We start from the raw sequence: 19,293 nt of genomic DNA on the forward strand, positions 1-19,293 counted from the left end.
TTATCCCTTGTTCTAGAACCTCCCCTTGCTAACTGACGAAACATCTACTTATTGTTCTTGTGTTGTTGCAGACACGTGAGGGCTCTCCCGGACCGTCCACTGGAACTCTGGCCCCGGCCGTCGTCCTCGTTGCGTCCACTCCACCCTCCTCCGGCCGCTAGCTATAAAGCGCGCCGGGTCACGAGCTCCACGGAAAATGGGACTCTCGTCCACCACTCGCCGACGCTAGCTGACGGCTCCGTCGCCCTCTCGACGACGATGTTGTGGCTCACTTCGTCGTCCTCCTCGCCCTCTCTCCTGCCGCGCCCGTCTCCCGCTGCTGACCGGCCGGCTCCGGGGATCATCGCGGTGAGCCGAGATTTGTTATGTTTTACTTCTTTTTGTGTCCTCCGTCGTGACCCCTGCCATGTCGTGATGCCCCGGCAATTAACTCTCAAGCAGGGGGGTGGTGGCGGCGGCAAGCGGCTGACGCCGGTGCCTTCTCTCCCGTTTTTGATTCGCTGGTCATGGCCACGGAAGGTAGATGTACGTATTTCTTTCCTTATACAGTATATCGCTGTGTTACTTATCACTGGGCAGGATACTGTTTTGGGTCTCTGGATTCACAATGGAAATGAGATTCCCATCAAATTTCTTTACATATCTGCTGTTCGTATTCTATCCCGCGGCATTTCAAGTTTTCTGCGGTAGTACTTGCGGTGATGCCCAAATGTGTATGTATGCATCGTGTCAAAATAATAATTAATTGACTGACACAAGGCACGTTGTCCAATATTGTCCCCATTTTTTTTTACTTTGGTTTTTTAATACGCCTCAATGTGTCATTGTAAACATATGACATAAAAATCACAAACATCAATTCTTCATCAAGTAAACAGCAAATAATGTGACTTGTGTTAGCAAACAAGTTTAGTACTGTATCCAACATCTTTCCATTTTAGGGCACAAGGGTTTGTTTTCACGAAGGACGCAATTTTTCGGAATGGAATTGACACCAACATGTGAAATAACAGTTTTATTAGTTCATATTTATCCGCTATTGTTAATATCCTGGAAGTCCTACTGATGTGCAAAAATACAAGTATGCCTTTTTTTTATTGACCACATTGTATGAAGTGATATGGTAGCATTATTTAAAAAGCAAGTAGCACTAAAAGAACAGACAGAAAACTACTTGTCCTAGACTCTGGTAAGCTTAAGATCCAATGGTTTTCAGCATAGGTCTAAAAACTCATTTCAGCATTCTGTGCAATCCTAACCAAATGTGAATATATGTGTCGTGTCAAAATAATTAACTGATGGATACTAGCCACACATGATCACTTGTTGTATCCCCATTGCTTGCTTAGTCAAATATGCCACTTGCTTTAACTGTAATCCATTTATGGAAGGCCAAGTGCAAGTCTTTTGTTTCCGTGACTGCACGAGGAAACAAAACTGCAGCAACAAATGGATATGGTTCTGACCATCTTCCAATGTACGATCTGGACCCGAAGTTGGCCAAATTTAAAGACCACTTCAATTATACGATGCAAAGGTACCTTGAACAGAAACATTTGATTGAGAAACACGAGGGAAGCCTAGAAGAATTCTCTAAAGGTAGGTTTGTGTTTATGCATTCAAAATGTGTGAATCACGGAAGGACTTCTTTATAGGAAAGTCCTATTCCACTCCCGAGCACAAATGCTCCCTCGTGAACAGTAAAACCGAAACAAATAGTAAAATAGTTCAAAAAATTCTGAATTTTTTTATGATAAACTTTGACAAATGTTTTACATACGTACCAAAATTCAGTACGAAACAACATTCGTGGAAGTCGTAGCAAAAAAACAAAATTAGTTGTCCAAAATGTATCCAAAACTAGCATTTTTAGAGCAGTGATTTTGTTTTTTTCGTCACGACTTCCACAAATGTTATTTCGAGCTGAAATAATGTAAGCATAGAAAACATTTGTCAAGTTTATCACAAAAAAATTCAGAAATTTTTGAATGTTTTTACTATTTTTTTATTTTACTGTTTATGAGGGAGCATATGAGCTCGGGATTAAGAACTCCATGTCCTTCTTTATACAATTACATACATTATCTAGCTCTGTGTTTCTGATCTTCAATGTGTTGTAGGCTATTTGAAGTTTGGGATCAACACGGAGCATGGTGCATCTGTGTACAGGGAATGGGCCCCTGCAGCAGAGTAAGTTCAACACAGAGCATGTTGCCATGCAGCTATCCATCAGTGGTACACTTTCACTATCTTTAGTTGATCCATGTATTCACTTACAAGTTATGGGTGTATAGGGAAGCGCAACTGGTTGGTGACTTCAACAACTGGAATGGTTCTAGACACAAGATGACAAAGGATAATTTTGGGGTTTGGTCAATCAGGATTTCCCATGTCAATGGGAAACCTGCCATCCCTCACAATTCCAAGGTTAAATTTCGATTTAAGCATGATGGAGTATGGGTTGAACGGATTCCAGCATGGATTCGTTATGCAACTGTTACTGCCTCTAAATCTGGAGCTCCATATGATGGTGTTCACTGGGATCCACCAACTAGTGAAAGGTCTACTTTTTGTAGCTTGAGAGCAAGAATTCTAAATAAAACCCAATTAAAATTAAATACAGAAAAAATAATGTGGTGTTATGATAGTTTTATTGTTCATTTTGCAGGTATGTATTTAACCATCCTCGACCTCCAAAGCCTGGTGTTCCACGTATCTATGAGGTTCACGTGGGGGTGAGTGGTAGACAGCTTGGAGTAGGCACATACAGGGAATTTGCAGACAATGTGTTACCGCGCTTAAGGGCAACTAACTACAACACAATTCAGTTGATGGCAATCATGGAACATTCTGACTCTGCTTCTTTTGGGTATTATGTGACGAATTTCTTCGCAGTTAGCAGCAGATCAGGCACGCCAGAGGACCTCAAATATCTTATTGACAAGGCACATAGTCTTGGATTGTGTGTTCTGATGGATGTTGTCCATAGCCATGCGAGCAACAACGTGATAGATGGTCTCAATGGCTATGATGTTGGACAAAATGCACGCGAATCCTATTTCTACACAGGAGACAAGGGCTATAATAAGATGTGGAATGGCCGCATGTTCAACTATGCCAATTGGGAGGTCCTGAGATTCCTTCTTTCCAATTTGAGATATTGGATGGACGAATTTATGTTTGATGGCTTCCGGTTTGTCGGGGTCACATCGATGCTATATAATCACAATGGTATCAATATGTCATTCACTGGAAGTTACAAAGAGTATTTTGGTTTGGATACCAATGTAGATGCAGTTGTTTATATGATGCTCGCGAACCATTTAGTGCACAAACTCTTGCCAGAAGCAACTGTTGTGGCAGTAGATGCTTCAGGCATGCCAGTTATTTGTTGGCCAGTTGATGAAGGTGGAGTAGGGTTTGACTATCGGCAAGGTATGACTATCCCCGATAGATGGATTGACTACTTGGAGAACACAGGTAACCAACAATGGTCAATGAGTAGTGTAATATCACAAACTTTGACTAACAGGCGATATACGGAGAAGTTCATCGCATATGCTGAGAGGCAAAATCATGTATGTTTCTCCCTTTGTTGTTGTGCGTGAGTGTGTTTTCTTTGAGGATGGGGGTGGTCGTTCTAATGTCGGATACTTTCTTTGCATGGTTGGCGAAGTTATTAAATAGGAATGGGGGACACTTTTAGTTCCTTCAGAAGTTCAAGATAATTGGGGTGGGATGGGAAACTTCCTTCTCGAAAAAAATAGCATAGGCTATGACATTTCCATTCTCACAACTAGTGGAAGGACAACTAACCAGCTATTGCGGACCATGCAAGCACATCAATATTCCCATTTGTATACCGCCGTCTTGTTTATCAATTGAAACAACAGCTGGGTAGTTATTTTTTCACACAAATTTTCAGTCTATTATTGGCGACAAGATTATGGCATTTCTCTTGATGGAATGGGAAATGTATTCCGGCATGTCAAATATGGATCCTCATTCACCTACAATTGATCGTGGCATTGCACTTCAAAAGGTTCATTTTTTGTTAAGTATTTCTGAATATAATTGTTCTTTCTAGTTCTAAGTATTGTATTCTTTCTAGCTTTACTTAGAATTCTCGCTATCCCTTGAAGATAACGTGCCCCCTAGTCCCTTTAGGTATATATGACTTAATTTGTTTAATATTTCAGATGATTCACTTCATCACGATGTCCTTTGGAGGCAATAGCTACTTAAAATATATGGGTAATGAGGTAATATCTAGTGATGTATAAAAACTTGTTTTTTGAATAATCTGTTTCATGATCATTAAAAAAAATGCTTTGCGCGTACTAACATTTTCCGCAAATGATGCAAACAAAATATAGATCTTTTCAAGTCTTTATTATCCTCGGTCAAAAAGTTGTCATTCTGACAAATAAGGAAAGCTTCTTGCACAAAATTAGCAGTATATATAAAATTAATATTTATAACATTTATATTTACCAGATTGGCAGTATATATCAAATTACGTGCAATTTACTTTCAGTTTGGACAGCATTAATGGACTGAGTAGGGCTTGAATATCCCTTCCGACACACATAATCGATTGCTCAACGCAGAAAATCAGTTGGGCTGAAACGTCCTTCAAAATTACCAATACAATGATACAAGTCTTTTTTTTTTTTTTGGCAGTGGAACAATGGTCAAATCTTGGATGTATTAGCCTACTATTTTTCTTGATTCTTACACATTACTAATCTGTAGTATATGCATTACCGATACATAAACATGCACTGATTTTTCCAAAATTTATTTGAAGGCTGCGTTATTTTCTTGACTTGGAGTTATTTTTCTCTACACATGATAAATAATCTACCCTTCCACTACTTTTTTAATATTAAGGTTAGCAATAAAATATTTTATTTTATTTTTCACCTGACATATAAATTTGAACAGTACATGAATGCATTTGATCAAGCAATGAACACGCTCGACGATAAATGTTCCCTCCTATCATCATCAAAGCAGACTGCTAACGACATGAAAGAGGATGAAAAGGTAATTAACTATACAATCTTCAGTTAGGGCACTTGCTTGAATCATTTGTTTCACTCCTATACTCTTTAGAATTAACCTCTAACTTTCTTGTGCCTTTCATGTGGCTGAGAAAAGTGAAACAGTATCCATTTCACATGAATACTTATTGTGTCAAAATGGCCTATGCATTTAATCCAAGTTTCACATTGTTTTATTTGAACGTGGAGATTTGGTGTCCAAGATATCTTAAGTTGTCATTATAGTAAAACTTATGCAGGGCAATTCAAGAAAATGATTATGTCCTGCTCATTGTTCTTTTGCCCCTTTTTTTTGGTTAACGTTTTACTCTCTTTCATGTTGTGTTCCCTCCTTTTCGGGTTTGCGGCCACCTCTGGATTACTAGGATATGTTTTTAGCATGTCAGTTCTTAATCTCTGATTATCTGGATGCACAATTCTTGTGCACTGAAGAATTTGTGTGATAATATCTCCTTGTGTCAAAGGAACATATATTTATTCCATCATATGTTCGTGCACGGTCTACCGACATTCATAAAATACACAACACTTATAGTTCCACCTTTACACTAGCATCTCTCTCAGGAAGTGTTCAAACTTAATCGTTTTCACAAAGTCATTCTCCATATATATTGCTGCAACCAGTCGTGCCGACTGTCCTGCACTACGCATAGTGGGGATGACCTCAGTGAATTATCAGTTGCAGCAAGGAGCCATTGGCCGCCTCAACAGCAGCCCTGCCTCCTCAGGAGACAGTGGGCACCTACCTTGCCTCCTTTCTATCTTTTGGTTACTTTAGCTCTCACAATGTAGCTAAATTACAAAGACATCATACAAAAGAAGAATCAGTAGATGTTTAAACGATGAGGTACCAGTTTTGTCGCTCGTTTGTGCCCTGAGCATGCAGCTACACTTAGCAAGCTGTAAAGTGGCATGGCAGGGGCAATCTTCTCCCCGTTTTGTTTCATCTCCAGTTGCTTGGAAGCTTTAGACGGACGAGGACACCAGAAGCTAGTTGTTTCTCTCCATCATCACGAGTCACCAAAAGCTTTAAACAGATGGCCACCACTTTGCACTAGAAACAACATCAGCCCACATGAACAAAAAAGAAAATAAAAAGAAATAAACAGTTGTAGAAAAAAGTACATTTTAATGTTTTTTCCTTGCTGCACAAGCTAGCTAGTAGATCACACTAAACTTCTTATAAGTAACAAACAGTCAGATACGTACGGGCTCTCCTGGACCGTCAACATGGCACAATACCCTTTCCCTTGTTTTACTGGCCAGTTATCGTCTATGGTGTTGTCTTGTTTGAAAGAAATAAACAAGCCACCAAACATTTTGGCGTTTTTCTTTTTTTCCGGTGCAATCACATGCAGGTAGATGACTGTAATTTATTTTTGTGGTTTTTAGTTTCTTCAAGCCAAAGACTATATATTATGATGGAAAACATGAGCACGAAATTTTAGCACCCTAGAGCTCCAGTAAGCTCTTTACTTTTGCAAATATTCAAAAAAAAATGTATATGTTAAAAGATCCAAATGATTTCTACGGAATGCACTGCAAGCCACATGCTACATATTATGAAAATTATTAATGCACCCCGCACAAAAATAACAAATATGGTGATCTAAAATAGCAAACAATGAAGATGCTATTTTAATTTTAAATTTTAGATCATTACACTTATTTCTTCCTTGGAGCTCATGAATAAACACTTCTCTCGGCCTGCTAAATTTTTTCACCCATACATAGTGTATTATCTTGTCTACACATGATAGGTATTATGTAACATGTACATATTTATTTTTCTGTTTATTTTCAAATAAAGAAACTACTTGCGCTCCGCTGCCAAAACAAATGCATGGAGAACCCACCTAACAACATTCGACCTATCTCTCGACGATGTTTTCATCAGTCCCTCATTTTATTTCGTTGTCTAATTCCCAAATGTAAAATAAAACAATCACTAGCGTTTTCATATTTTTCATTTTTCTTCTTCTCCGTTGACTTGTTTTTTCTGTTGTCATTCGCAAGGCTCGGGTTCGCCAACTTGTAGTCTAGTCTATCTGTTTTGTTCATCGTAACTTCTCTCTACCAGTTGTTGGTTGCATTAAATTAATTACTACAAGAAAGTTTCATGATTAGGCTGGTATAGATGCGATGTATGCATGTAGAAAATAAAAACACCATCACGATAAAATCTAAAATGGCATGGTGAATTGAAAGTTTGAAAGGAAGTTATTCTCATTGGAGTCTTTGGTTTCTAAATGGTCAATCTCCTCGCAGCGCATGTACCTCACATATTTGTGATGCAAATGTTTGTCTATGTAAGTATGACTCTCTAGTAAATGTTTGCTACTTTTCTTAACTAATAAACATTATGCAATAGACAAACAAAATAATCTAAACATGTGAGGTATAGTAAACATAACACGTGATGCGGTAAGAACACGTTATGAAGTCGAGAGACGTGATGCAGCTAAGATGATACAATTGACACATGCAAATGTGGGTGATTGCATATTTGTCATTCTCGAATGCACCTTTGTCCTTGTCAAGGCAAATTCGTGCTTCCCTACTACATATTTGTCATAGTCAATTGCGTCAATATCAACGATAACACTTATTCGGTTTATTGAGGTAATGTGCACTCCATAAAAAATATGCTTAATTCTATATTTCCAGTATATTTCTTGATTAGTTTTTGATGGTACGACTTATCAATTTGCTAAAGTAAATAAATTCAATATATACTAGGATCTACTTGACTTAAAAAAACACAATGATCGAGATGATTGTTTAAGGTTGAATTTGACACTTTAAAAAAAATCTTGAGTCGCCAAGATCAAAACCATGGCGGAACTAGTTGGGATATAAGAAAGTAGAGACTAAGCTGGTATGTTGCAGGTATATATTAAAATCAATTAGCAGAAAAATTCACAATATTTAAATTTTTTATTAAAGGAAGATATAAAGATGTTGCAGGTATGTTCCGCTTGCTTAGGGGTCGATTCTACTCTGGTATAATAATTCTTTTAAACTAAAAGCTTAATAATAAGCGGATCGATTTAGTGGATATTAAATTATTTGCCCTTTATAACGAAAATTACATTGGGAGAACATATCATTCACAATGGGCTCTTGCTTATTAATAGTAATTTTTTTACTTCATTATAAGTCACCACCATTATATGTATGCTAGCATTTTTAACCAATACATTTTTCTTCATATAATTGGAACAAGTATCATTGAACTATATATAAGAAAAGTTAACACATAATAGCATTAACAATGTTGTAAGCTCCAAATTTTATAAATATAAAAATCAAATTGTATAATCATAAACACAGAAATATTAATGTAGAAGTCTATTTTATTTTGAAAATGTGTTACTTAAAAATATAGTTTAGAGCATTTCGTGAAGTTGAATCCTACCTACTAATAATTTTTTTTATAAAAGAATGGTGAATTCACATATGAAATAGCTTGTGTCACATAAATTTATTACAGTAGCTTTGTATGTGTGTCTATGTGTGCGAGCGCCTATGATAATGTGTATGAATATCTTGTTAGATCTTTCTACAATTCACGATTCTAACTAGTAATGCAATAACATGTTAAAACAATAGAACCTCGGTTTCATTTTAACTAGCTGTTTTCAAATGTAAGAGTTGTCCACAAGTGGTATTTCTTAAGATGCCAACATGTAGCCCTTGTTACTTGGCATTTTTTGTTTATTCATTTTTATGGAAAATTCTTCTCTTTTTACATGGTTTAATTTCCATATGGCGAGTGTAGCATGTCTGGTTTGTGCAAATAAACTAAAAACACCACTTAACCATTAATGAATAATGGAAACAGGCCCAATTTACCATTTTTCGTGTGTTTGTCAAGATGGTTTGAAAACTCATTGAATTTTATAGCTACATTGCTTGGTAGGGGCAATGTAACTATATACAATTGATCACGCCACATATATAGACGAGAGGTCTCTAGGTGAATACCCGGTCTATTGCATGAATAAATAGAAATAATTCTTACATGTTGTTTTGCGCTATATTATTATCCGCTGGGAAGGAAATATGATCATCAAGATAAAGATAGTACTTGAGAATAATATTCAACTAAAGTCACCTATCCCAAATGATCGGCTTGATCCCTAAAATCACACGATTTCTTGTTGTCATCGCGACAACAAATTATTAGGGGGTAGAGCATGCGGTAGTACTCATGATGTAAAGTTATTGAGAGTAAGAGAATTTATGGGGCATTATGTGAAGGATATCATATACCAGACAAAGTTGACACATAAAAAAAAATTAAATATGTTCGGTCGTGCCTCTACCTCTTCCTAGACGATCTCTCTCGAAGGAGGAGCGGTGGGAGCTCGCCTCTACCTCTTCCTCGACGATATCTCTTGAAGGAGGATGACTAGAGGATGTCAGCGGTGGCGATAATGCAGGTAATAGAATATAGGAATGTCGACATTGTAGATTTTGAAAATGTCACTCAACGATATTTGAAGTCGCAAAAGAATGTAACACAAGGAATTTTGGTCAGTAATATAAGTTTATCATGTTTGATGATGATCCAAACTAGCTTGGTTCAACTAAATGTACCTTGAACTGAACATACAAATTTTGAAGCAAATGAAAAGAAAAGGAACAAATAAACCCGCAAATATGGAGGCCGCATATGGAGACTGCTTCTTTGTGCACAATTGCTGCAACTGCCAAATGCATATGGACTATGAAACATGCTCCATATGGCATATGGTGATCGGACATATGGCGACCCTACTGGAATTGCTCTAAGGTCGCTTTTAGCATCTTCCAATTGTCGTGCAGCGGTACCCCAAGTGATGGTAGCTGGACTATTGGTTTCCCCTTATTTTCCATTTTCTCTGAAATCTATCTTTTATCTCTCTCTTGTGGTTGTTCCCGATTATATATCCTTTTTTCCATCTCCCCCTTTTTTGTAGTTTTCTTGGTGTTCCATCTTTTTTCTAGTACCAATTTGATGTCTCTTATGAGAAATACAGACTTATATATGGGAAATGAACACACAAACAAAGAAAGTATAAACACTAACATGATGAGTATGTTTGCACAGTCAAATAATTTCATCGGAACCTACCAATATGGATATAGTTATGCATATATCGATACGAGCAATGCGGCCATTTAAAAATTGAAAGCTCGGTTTGAATTTATTTTTACGAAAGTATATGATAAAACCTGGCCCAACCAGATGCTATATGCTTGCTCCATATGAAATCCCGTCTGCCATTCGGTGGTTGCCTCAAAACAAAAGTAAAGCTAGACGATTTCCAATTGAAAGAAGCATACTCGAGATGGAGCAAAGATCCGACGATGAGATGGGGACGACCTTGGCGTCCCTGGAGAGACCTCGCCGGAGATGGGTACATACTGGTTGGCACAATAGCAGTGAGGGGTTGCGAGACGCGTGCGACAACAGGCGACGAGGCAAGTGTTGGGTCGGTCGGGTAAAACAGGAGAAGAATCGAGGAAGGAAGACGAGTAGTAGCCGATGAAACATTGTGCACCATTGTTTTTCAGGGGCACAACAAATAGGCAGACCCTACAAAAACCTGGTGTCGTTCTCCCCCGCCCCGCCGACAAGCTCCAACAAACCATAGGCGTCCCACTCCCACATGTCCTTCTAGGCTTTGCGAAGGGTAATAATTATTTCCAGTTTGTTTTGTGAAAGCCGTGCCTTTTTAGTGAATTAGGGGGGGGTCCTTCTTTTAGAGCAAACATGTTCCACTTTCTTTTCCACAAAACCAACAAAGGCTGCAAAGAACAAAAAACAAAAAAATATAGGGAAATAAAGAAAATAAAAACTGAGGAAGGCTGAAAGTGGCGAGGCACGTGAGGGCCCATGGGTTTCGTCTGGCCCAGCGACGCACGCTTTCACGAGCCCGACCGTCCACGGTCCACGTGCACCCCGGCCCGCCCGGGCCCACAGATCCGCTTCTCCCTCGTCCCCGTTTTCCCCTCCACTGTTTCTTCTCCTCCCCTGTCCTGTTGAGAGAGAGAGCGGCCACGGAAAAAAATCACGCCTTTCCGTTGCGTCTCCGGCGGGACACTCCTCCTCCTCCTCCGTCCGGCCGCTATATAGCGCGCCGGGTCACGGGCCCAGCGGAAAATGGGACTCACGTCCGCGGCCGCCCACAGCTCCTCCGCCGCCATCCGCCGCACCGTCGACCACGATGCCCCTGCTCTGCCTCACCTCCTCCTCGCCCTCTCTCCGTCCCGCTGCTGACCGGCCCGGACCGGGGATCTCGGTGAGTCGGTCGAGATCTTCTTTTCTTTTTCTTTTCCGGCCTCCCTTCTGCCGGGGTTTCCCTGATGTGATGTGATGCCGCGCGCGCGCAGGGCGGCGGCAATGTGCGGCTGAGCGTGGTACCCGCGCCGTCTTCGCTTCGCCTGTCGTGGCCGCGGAAGGTGAGCCCTCTCCCCTGTTTACCCTGATTTGCGACGGGGCAAACGGAATCTGATCCATGGTGGTTATTGGGAAATAATAGTACTACTAGTAATAAACTTGAGGCTGGGATTCGTCCACTCGACACCGTTCACTCAGAAACCAGTGGGCGTGAATGTGATTTCGATTGGATTTCTCTGCGATTATGCGATCCATGTGCAGTGTATCCCCTCCTACAGCATTTCAATCGTGTTACCTTCACTTGATGCATGTACGGCCCAAATGTGTATAATCTGTGATGAATGTATCAACCAAATAACTCCTGCATTGTGTGTGACAAGTATATCTAATCGACATAAGCACAGGTTCATGTCCTGTATCTCCATTACCTATTTAGTTCTAAATCTGTCGTCGTTCAATTTTGGAAGGCCAAGAGCAAGCTCTCTCTTCCCGTGTCTGCGCCAAGAGACTTCACTATGGCAACAGCTCAAGATGGCATCGACGACCTTCCCATATACGATCTGGATCCCAAGTTCGCCGGCTTCAAGGATCACTTCAGTTACAGGATGAAAAAGTACCGTGACCAGAAACATCTGATTGACGAACACGAGGGAGGCCTTGAAGAGTTCTCTAAAGGTTAGCTTTGTTCATGCGCTCGAAACAGTAGTTACATTTCCTGGCATCCGCAGCACAGAAGGGCATAATGTAACTCTGTTTTTGTAGGCTATTTGAAGTTTGGGATCAACACAGAAAATGATGCAACTGTGTACAGGGAATGGGCCCCTGCAGCAAAGTAAGTTCTAATGTTGTCACGCAGCTAATTGCAATGGTCGTTGGTTAATGTATGAAGTGCTGACGAAACTGTTTTAAGAGCGGAGTATTTTCCATTTTTGTTTCCAGTGGGATGACCTGTCTTTTCTGATTCTAGCTAGTAAAGGCTAGATAACCGTTTTAAGTTTTCACTCACCGCATGTCCTGTGCTGTTAAGTTAAGCATCACAGGTAGATCATGATTGCCCTAGAAAGAAAATACTATGAAATATGTTTTCCCTTTTCTGATTGGGGTCACAGCTGGTTGGTATTCATTTCTTTTATGCAATACTTGCTCCTAACTATCTTTAGTAGATTCATGTATTTAATTTATGGGTGTAGGGAAGCACAGGTTATTGGTGACTTCAACAACTGGAATGGCTCTGGGCACAGGATGACAAAGGATAATTTTGGTGTTTGGTCAATCAGGATTTCCCATGTCAACGGGAAACCTGCCATCCCCCATAATTCCAAGGTTAAATTTCGATTTCACCGTGGAGATGGAGTATGGGTTGATCGGATTCCTGCATGGATTCGTTATGCAATTGCTGATGCCTCTAAATTTGGAGCTCCATACGACGGTGTTCACTGGGATCCACCAACTAGTGAAAGGTCTACTTTTAGTTTCTTGAGAGCAAGAAATCTAAGTAAAACCCACGAAATTAACATAAAACTAATGCGGCGACATGATACTATTGTTGCAGGTATGTGTTTAAGCATCCTCGGCCTCAGAAGCCTGATGCCCCACGTATATATGAGGCTCATGTCGGGATGAGTGGTGAGAAGCCTGAAGTAAGCACATACAGAGAATTTGCAGACAATGTGTTGCCACGCGTAAAGGCAAATAACTACAACACAGTTCAGTTGATGGCAATCAAGGAGCATTCATATTATGCTTCTTTTGGGTACCATGTGACGAATTTCTTCGCGGCTAGCAGCAGATCAGGCACGCCAGAGGATCTCAAATATCTTGTTGACAAGGCACATAGTTTAGGGCTGCGTGTTCTGATGGATGTTGTCCATAGCCATGCGAGCAGTAATATGACAGATGGTCTAAATGGCTATGATGTTGGGCAAAACACACAGGAGTCCTATTTCCACACAGGAGAAAGGGGCTATCATAAACTGTGGGATAGCCGCCTGTTCAACTATGCCAACTGGGAGGTCTTACGATTTCTTCTTTCTAATCTGAGATATTGGATGGACGAATTCATGTTTGATGGCTTCCGATTTGACGGGGTAACATCCATGCTATATAATCACCATGGTATCAATATGTCATTCTCTGGAGATTACAAGGAATATTTTGGTTTGGATACTGATGTAGATGCAGTTGTTTACATGATGCTCGCGAACCATTTAATGCACAAACTCTTGCCAGAAGCAACTGTTGTTGCGGAAGATGTTTCAGGCATGCCAGTGCTTTGTCGGTCAGTTGATGAAGGTGGGGTAGGGTTTGACTATCGCCTGGCTATGGCTATACCTGATAGATGGATTGACTACTTGAAGAACAAAGATGACCTTGAATGGTCAATGAGTGGAATAGCACATACTTTAACCAACAGGAGATATACGGAAAAGTGCATTGCATATGCTGAGAGCCATGATCAGGTATGTTTTCCCTCCTTTATCAGTGTGTGTGAGTATGTTTCTTTTTTTTTTTTGGATGGGCACTGTTCTAAGAATGTACAGGTCAAAGGTGAAACACTTTCTTTGCCTGGTAGACAAATCTGAGAATTAAACACTTCACTTGATGACTTCTGATTACTTCACGAGCTCCAATCAGATTAGTTAGTTATATTCTTATAACTAGTGATAGTAACCACTAACCAGCTATTACAGACCATGTAAGAGTGCCCGAAGATCTGCAGTTATATATCGTTGACTTTGTGTTCGTCTATTGAAACGTCAACTGAGTAGTTAATTTTCACGCAAATTTTCAGTCTATTGTTGGCGACAAGACTATGGCATTTCTCTTGATGGACAAGGAAATGTATACTGGCATGTCAGACTTGCAGCCTGCTTCACCTACAATTGATCGTGGCATTGCACTTCAAAAGGTTCAATTCGTTTCAAGTATTCCTGAATTTGATGGTTCTAGTTCTAGACGAGTATTGTATTCTTTGTTGGTTTACTCAGAGTTCTGGTTAGCCTTTGAAGATAACGTGCTCCATTCAGTACATTTGGCTTATTATATTATGCATATTTCAGATGATTCACTTCATCACCATGGCTCTTGGAGGTGATGGCTACTTGAATTTTATGGGTAATGAGGTAATATCTAGTTATCTGTCAAAACTTGTTCTGATCAATCTGTTTCAGGATTCCTTAAAAAAAATTCCTCTGGTCAGGGTGCAAAAAGTTTAAAATGTGTGTATATATATGCCAATATCACACACTTGTGAATATTCCTTGTTTGGAAGATTTTATTTTATACCAACGTTTCTCCATGAATGATGCAAGCATGATAGAGATGTTAGCATGTCATTCTTAACCTACTCATGCTTTACGTATCGAGACAAGCTTCTTGCAGAAAATCAGCAGTATATAGCAAATTGCTGCGATCCAACATTGTTTATATCTGTTTTCTAACTCGTAATGATGGTACAATTTCCTTTTAGTTTGGCCACCCAGAATGGATCGACTTTCCAAGAGAAGGCAACAATTGGAGTTATGATAAATGCAGACGCCAGTGGAGCCTCGTCGACATTGATCACCTACGATACAAGGTTATGCCTGTGTATATTTTTATGTTTCTGCTCTGGTAACTCTCGTAGGATCTTGACCTCACTTAGTCCCTTCATCTCTTGACTGTAGCTATTTACACTGGGTTCCAACTTCCGTGTTGGGATATTTCATATTAAGCCTTTCAAACTAAACTAAATTGCTGATCTACTACTAGTTGTTCGGTACGATGATCAAATCTTGTCTGTGGTAACCTACTGTTTTTCTTGATTCTTGCACATTACTAATATGCAGTACATATATTACCAATATATAAATTGAAATTGCATTTTCCCAAATTTTATTTGAAGGCTGTGTTCTTTTGTTAACAGGAAGTTACTTTTCTCTGCATATGATTAATAATAATAGCCTTTCACGAATTTTCTCATATCTTATCCAGCTTTTCTGTATTCAAGCATTTTATATTTCTCGTCTAACATATTAATTTGAACAGTACATGAACGCATTTGATCAAGCAATGAATGCGCTCGACGACAAATTTTCCTTCCTATCATCATCAAAGCAGATTGTCAGCGACATGAATGAGGAAAAGAAGGTAGTTAACTATACAATCTTCAGTCAGGGCACTTGTGGCATCATTTGATTCGCTCTTACTTGTGTGTTTTATGTTACCGAACAAGTTGAAACCGTATCTGTTTGATATGAACCATTGTTGCCTCAAAATGGTCTATGGACTCAATCCAACTTCCTTTCCAGGTTATTGTATTTGAACGTGGAGATCTGGTTTTCGTCTTCAATTTCCATCCCAATAAAACCTATGATGGGTAACTGATCTCTTGCAAGCTTTGCCTTTCAGCATTTCTTCTTCTTAATGTCTAATGTGCTTAATCTCGTTTCCACTTTAAAAACATGCAGTTACAAAGTCGGATGTGACTTGCCTGGGAAGTACAAGGTAGCTCTGGACTCCGATGCTTTGATGTTTGGTGGACATGGAAGAGTAAGCAATGTTAATAATGTTCAAGATCTGTTTTGCACACCTGCCATCAAGGTTGCATCAGATAATCTTATTTGCAGTGTTGATCTGTGCTGCATCGCAGGTGGCCCATGACTCGGATCACTTCACGTCACCTGAAGGAATACCGGGAGTACCCGAAACAAACTTCAACAACCGCCCTAACTCATTCAAAATCTTGTCTCCACCTCGTACCTGTGTGGTAATGCTAATTACTAGGACGATTTAGTAATAAATAATTAACAGCAAAAGAAATCTGCAGTATGACCTCACAAAACGCTCTCGTGTCAGGCTTACTATCGTGTCGAGGAAAAAGCGGAAAAGCCTAAGGATGGAGGAGCCGCTTTTTGGGGGAAAACTGCCCCAGGGTACATCGATGTTGAAGCTACTGGCGTCAAAGACGCAACAGATGGGGAGGCAACTTCTGGTTCTGAAAAGGTATCAACAGGGGATGGTTCCGTCAAGAGGGGAATTAACTTTGTCTTCCGGTCACCTGACAAAGACAACAAATAAGCACCATATCAGCGCTTGATCAGGACCGTCTACTGCCGCTCCTTGTAATACTTATACTTTTACTAGTAGTAGCAGTATTATCGAGCTGTGTAAACTCGAGATTCTGTCTTGGACCTGGCTGAGGTTACCTACTATGCAAAGTTGCAAACTGCATGAATAGCTCTCTAGTAGAAAGATAAATAAGCGGTGATGATGAGGGTCTGAGTCTGGCTATATGAGCCAAATATGCGCCGGCCCGAGTCCTCCTGTCATGAACAAAGTTTCAGGCTTTCAGCCCAGAATAAAAACAGTTGTCTGTTTGCCATTTATTTTTTATCTTACATAGGTACATGATAATTGATATGTATTGCTATAAGCCTGGATTGTATCTTCTTTTGCTAATAACTGTGCTGCAGGGCCAAGAAAGCCTAGGTTGGAGTATCTTTTTGTGCTAATAACTGCAGTGCTGGGGAAGCTTCACTCCATGTTTCCTTTCTCGAGACAAGGCGTCATGTTTGGCACACATAGGTAAGCCATCATCTTATCATGTCCAAAATTTCCGCAGTTGAAAGAAACCTCCAGCACTAGCTTGTTCCAAGAAGTCTTCTTCTTCCCCCACAACCAAAAGGCGGCCATCGTCGTCATCATCGCTCCCAGCACTGAGCATCGAGGCCGCAGTGGTGCAAGAGAAGTGCGTATCGCCCAAGACTTGGACCGTTTCAAAGTAGCGCAAGCTGCCATGGCCATCTTCTTCCTCGGCTCCTTTTGCGCCCGTGGTGCCAGGTGAGTGGCTGCAGTGCGTTTTTTTTTCTTGGCTTGAGCAGAGGCGACGCAGGGGCATGGACTTGACCGGCCGAGATGAGATGGACATTGGCCTGGGCTGGATGGAAGGGGAAACGGTCTAGATTCTACGTGATGTGGACTGGATGGATGGATCTTTACTGGTGTGCATGGTGCTGCAGAGCAGGGCGTCCCTTTCTTGATTTTCAGCAGCGGAGACCGTCCAGTCTATGGCTGTGGCTTGTGACAGTGACACACACACACACTAGTCCTTATATGTTTTTTATTCTGCAGCAAAAATAATAATGTGTATTTCAGCAGCCTAATCGATTCGCATTTTTGCAGGAGAGAATTTCTTTTTCGAGCTGTTTTCTGGGAGGGTTCCTTGCAAGGTTGCTTCCGGCGAAGAGGCATAAAAAGACATGGAAGTCGAAGGCAACTTCCATCCCCCCTTATTTTTGCGTTCTCTCTGTGATGTCAAACAACAATCCAACATGGTGCACTAGATTTGGCCAGAGATAGTGGCTCAAAGCCAAATGCAACGTACCTGAAAAAGTGGAACCACTTTCATCAAAACCATTTATTATTATTATTTCATTTTAGTATTATTAGTCTTTGTGTAATGATTTTCCACCTTGAATTTCCTGCTCGTCAACACCAGGAAAAAAGGCGGAGGAAAGAAGAAGTTCAAGGGTTTGGAACAGTTCAACACGGTTTTCTCCGTTCAGAGAAGACAGACAGACAGACGGTCTGAGGGATCACGGATGGACGGATGCATGGAAAAGGATATTCATCTCCTTTTGGAATTTGGTGTGGAAAGTCACGGCTAGTGGACGACTCTCTTGGTGAATTCTGTTGGGCCTTTTACCGTTTCAATGCAGAGGGACGACGTCGGTGTCAGTGGAGCCTTGCCTGCGACCGAGGCGATGCTCACTTTGCCTGCTGGGATGTGGATCATCTGGATCCCTGATTTGAACGCATGGATTGGATTTCTCTAATCAGAGTAGCACCACGGGTATGAAATCCTGCCGTTTTCAGACGGGACGAAATATTTGTCAGGGGATTTTCATACTGGCCTGGCTAGAGATCAAGATAATCAGGTCAAACATTTGTGTTCAACAATTTTTTTTTTTGTGTGCCCTGAGCGCATCCATATTTATTACTAGTATTTTGTAAAGTATGTGTGTGTGGCTGCGAAAGGGTTGACCGGGGGTCAAGGGTGAGTGGCTTCTTTCGTTTAAACTAAAGTATGTGTGCTTTGCAGTCGCAGGTCGGAGATTATTCTGCTCCTCATACCTCTTGACAGCGACGTTGGCCCAATCTGATTACCTTTGCTAATAATCTCCTAATTGTCTAAAAAAAAATCTCCTAATTGTCCAATCACAAACTGGCCTCACATCCTATTAAAAAAAGGCCACTCCTCATTAGCTGTACTCCGTGAATAAAAAAGGCGCCACCAACAAGCTGACGTTTCCTTATGCCTTGTACAATAAACCAGGCTGTTTTTAAGCACCAATCATCGATGCTTATTTCTATATGAGATGTCTAATTAAACATCTACTCCCTTCGTCCCAAATTTTTTGTCTTAGATTTGTCTAGAAATGAATGTATGTAAATATTAAAATGTGACTAGATACAGTCATGTATAGACAAATGCAAGACAAGAATTTTAGGACGGAGGGAGTATCTTATATAAATAAGCATTAATATTTAAAAAATATCTGGTTTGTTTTTCTATGCGCATTCGCTAAGCATCTTGCACTGTACAAGGTCATAGAAGGTCACCCAAGTTTTTATAAGGGGCTTGTTTGGAGTGCGGACGTTTGGAGTTCGGCCTCTATGGAGGCCGAAATTTTTGAATAATTCAAAATTCAAACTTTTCGGTTTTAAAAAAATCTGAAAAAAATATGGAAGTAAAGAAGGATGTTATGCGTATGTGTGCAAAAATTTAGGATGAAATACCTTGAAATACGATCTGCACAAAAAAGACAAATTCATGACCTGAAATGATGAATAGTGTCA

At 40.3% G+C, this 19,293-nt stretch overlaps 2 protein-coding genes across 3 annotated transcripts; both read left to right on the forward strand.

The window, feature by feature from the left end:
• The first annotated feature begins 234 nt into the window (after nucleotides 1-234).
• Nucleotides 235-16,820, forward strand: LOC123412920 (1,4-alpha-glucan-branching enzyme, chloroplastic/amyloplastic-like). 2 transcript variants are annotated; one of them, XM_045105881.1, is made up of 21 exons: nucleotides 235-348; nucleotides 442-519; nucleotides 1,392-1,599; nucleotides 2,121-2,190; nucleotides 2,295-2,561; nucleotides 2,669-3,578; nucleotides 3,926-4,042; nucleotides 4,200-4,262; nucleotides 4,948-5,049; nucleotides 11,922-12,129; nucleotides 12,217-12,286; nucleotides 12,645-12,914; nucleotides 13,007-13,913; nucleotides 14,246-14,362; nucleotides 14,514-14,576; nucleotides 14,924-15,031; nucleotides 15,481-15,582; nucleotides 15,744-15,811; nucleotides 15,903-15,984; nucleotides 16,085-16,201; nucleotides 16,291-16,820. In XM_045105881.1, the coding sequence occupies exons 1-21, from the start codon at nucleotides 259-261 to the stop codon at nucleotides 16,510-16,512; spliced, it is 4,239 nt and encodes a 1,412-aa protein (XP_044961816.1). In that variant the 5' UTR covers nucleotides 235-258; the 3' UTR covers nucleotides 16,513-16,820. The 2 variants fall into 2 exon arrangements, with proteins under 2 accessions (XP_044961816.1, XP_044961815.1); XM_045105880.1 differs by having other exon boundaries at nucleotides 235-519.
• Nucleotides 16,821-16,906: 86 nt separating this feature from the next.
• Nucleotides 16,907-18,564, forward strand: LOC123412923. The gene is made up of 3 exons (XM_045105883.1): nucleotides 16,907-17,274; nucleotides 17,617-17,706; nucleotides 17,933-18,564. The coding sequence occupies exons 1-3, from the start codon at nucleotides 17,231-17,233 to the stop codon at nucleotides 18,099-18,101; spliced, it is 303 nt and encodes a 100-aa protein (XP_044961818.1). The 5' UTR covers nucleotides 16,907-17,230; the 3' UTR covers nucleotides 18,102-18,564.
• Nucleotides 18,565-19,293: the final 729 nt, after the last annotated feature.

This window comes from Hordeum vulgare, chromosome 7H (genome assembly GCF_904849725.1).
Source record: "Hordeum vulgare subsp. vulgare chromosome 7H, MorexV3_pseudomolecules_assembly, whole genome shotgun sequence".
NCBI lineage: Eukaryota > Viridiplantae > Streptophyta > Magnoliopsida > Poales > Poaceae > Hordeum > Hordeum vulgare.

What these genes read in the sequence shown, in the direction of transcription:
- LOC123412920 (XM_045105880.1), top strand. Translation starts at nt 259, where the DNA reads ATGTTGTGGCTCACTTCGTCGTCCTCCTCGCCCTCTCTCCTGCCGCGC. An exon ending in CCTAGAAGAATTCTCTAAAG is followed by an intron (nt 1,600 to 2,120) that starts GTAGGTTTGTGT and finishes AATGTGTTGTAG; the next exon opens with GCTATTTGAAGTTTGGGATC. An exon ending in ACATGAAAGAGGATGAAAAG is followed by an intron (nt 5,050 to 11,921) that starts GTAATTAACTAT and finishes CAATTTTGGAAG; the next exon opens with GCCAAGAGCAAGCTCTCTCT.
- LOC123412923 (XM_045105883.1), top strand. Translation starts at nt 17,231, where the DNA reads ATGGCCATCTTCTTCCTCGGCTCCTTTTGCGCCCGTGGTGCCAG. An exon ending in TTTTGCGCCCGTGGTGCCAG is followed by an intron (nt 17,275 to 17,616) that starts GTGAGTGGCTGC and finishes GCATTTTTGCAG; the next exon opens with GAGAGAATTTCTTTTTCGAG. An exon ending in AAAAGACATGGAAGTCGAAG is followed by an intron (nt 17,707 to 17,932) that starts GCAACTTCCATC and finishes CGTCAACACCAG; the next exon opens with GAAAAAAGGCGGAGGAAAGA.